The sequence below is a fragment of the Calidris pugnax genome, unplaced genomic scaffold (assembly GCF_001431845.1).
Source record: "Calidris pugnax isolate Ruff unplaced genomic scaffold, ASM143184v1 scaffold1, whole genome shotgun sequence".
Taxonomy (NCBI): Eukaryota; Metazoa; Chordata; class Aves; order Charadriiformes; family Scolopacidae; genus Calidris; species Calidris pugnax.
Window position 1 is genome coordinate 5965794 of NW_015090800.1, and position 1357 is coordinate 5967150.

Here is a 1357-nt window from a genome sequence, read left to right on the forward strand (position 1 = left end):
GGGGGGGGGGGGGGAAAGACCATGAATGGCAGAAGCAGCTCAGTGAAAATTTCAGGGACTTCACCCAGCAACAGCCACTTCAGTGGTATTGGAGAGTAGGAGCTCGTTTCCCTTTGCTGGAAGGAGCTTCTTCCTGACTTAGTGATGTCTGTTCAGGTCAGGCTCCATCTTCCTCTGCCTTCTCTGCCGCAACTGGCAGCGTCAGTCCCTCCCTGACAGGCAAAAAGTGATTCATTCTTCTTCCTCTCTCCTGCTGCTCAGTTCGCAAGCCTCCAGTAATGACTTGCCCTGCCGTGTTTTCTTGCTTTGCTTTACTTGGCTCTGCAGTTTCCATTTGATGGGCTCAGGGTGACAGGACTTGCCACCGGTGCAAGGGTTGGTGCAGGTGGATGGGTCTGGCCTGCACCAGTGGCACAGGCCGCGGCCAGGCCATCCTGCTGTGGCCGCTGAGTGATGCTTTATAACCAACCCTAGTTGAAAAATTATGGAAACTGGGAAAATAGGTCTGCTCTGAAGCCTGTGACGTTGGCTCTCTGGGTCCTCCTTACAGCTGGTATTGAGGGTGAGCCCCATGTTTCAGATAAAAGGAGAGGCTGCTGGGCCACCTGCAGCACCAAAGCCAAGGTGACCTGCAGAGGCTTGGGGTGGATTGCCAAACGGTGCTGGAGAAGTAACTCCTGCCACACGCACTGTCCCTTCTCCGGTGACTAGGGCCACCTCTGAGGCTTTGGGGTGAGGTGTCCAGCCCTCAGCTGCTGTTGTGGCCCTGCTGTCCCACCACTGTTGCCTCTGGTCCCCGTAACTGACACACTCTCTCCCTTCATTCCCGGGCAGCGTTTGCAGCAGATGACACAGCCCAAGCCAGACGTGCAGGCTCAGAAGAACGGCCTCCAACCGAAGACATCCTTGAATGGGAGGGTATCGGATGCCGCCGTCTAGGACAACAGCCCTGACCTCTTCGCCCTGCCCTGTAGCTGCTTGTGCCACATTGTCCCTCGAGCTCCTCCGGCACGGCTCGCTTTCCCCAACTCCGTGGTGGCTTTCAGTTGTCGAAGAGAGGGCCTGGCGGAGGAACACCCTTGCATCTCTTCCTCCCAGCCCGGATTACCAAGGCCTTGCATGACTTCCCACCAGGGCGTTGTGTGGTGACCATCTTCATCCTGCAACATCCTGGTCTGGTCTCTCAGGGAGGAGCAGCCGGTGCTCAGGTCTTCCTTCTCCTGACAAGAGGTGATGTTTCTAGAGACTGATCTCTGACCACTTCTCTGTTCTTCTTCTTGCCTTGCCATGTGAATCTCTGCAGAGCATCCCATAGCACGCAGCTGTGTTTTCACCCCAGAGAGCCAGCTGACACCAG

General features: G+C 56.4%; 1 protein-coding gene across 1 annotated transcript in view; it reads left to right on the forward strand.

The window, feature by feature from the left end:
• LOC106885315 (sodium- and chloride-dependent GABA transporter 1-like) overlaps positions 1-939 on the forward strand; it is a 24224-nt gene extending 23285 nt beyond the window's left edge. The window contains exon 14 of the mRNA XM_014937408.1: positions 835-939. Coding sequence (XP_014792894.1) covers positions 835-939 — 105 coding nt within the window. The remainder of the gene's footprint in view (positions 1-834) is intronic.
• The last annotated feature ends 418 nt before the right edge of the window (positions 940-1357 follow it).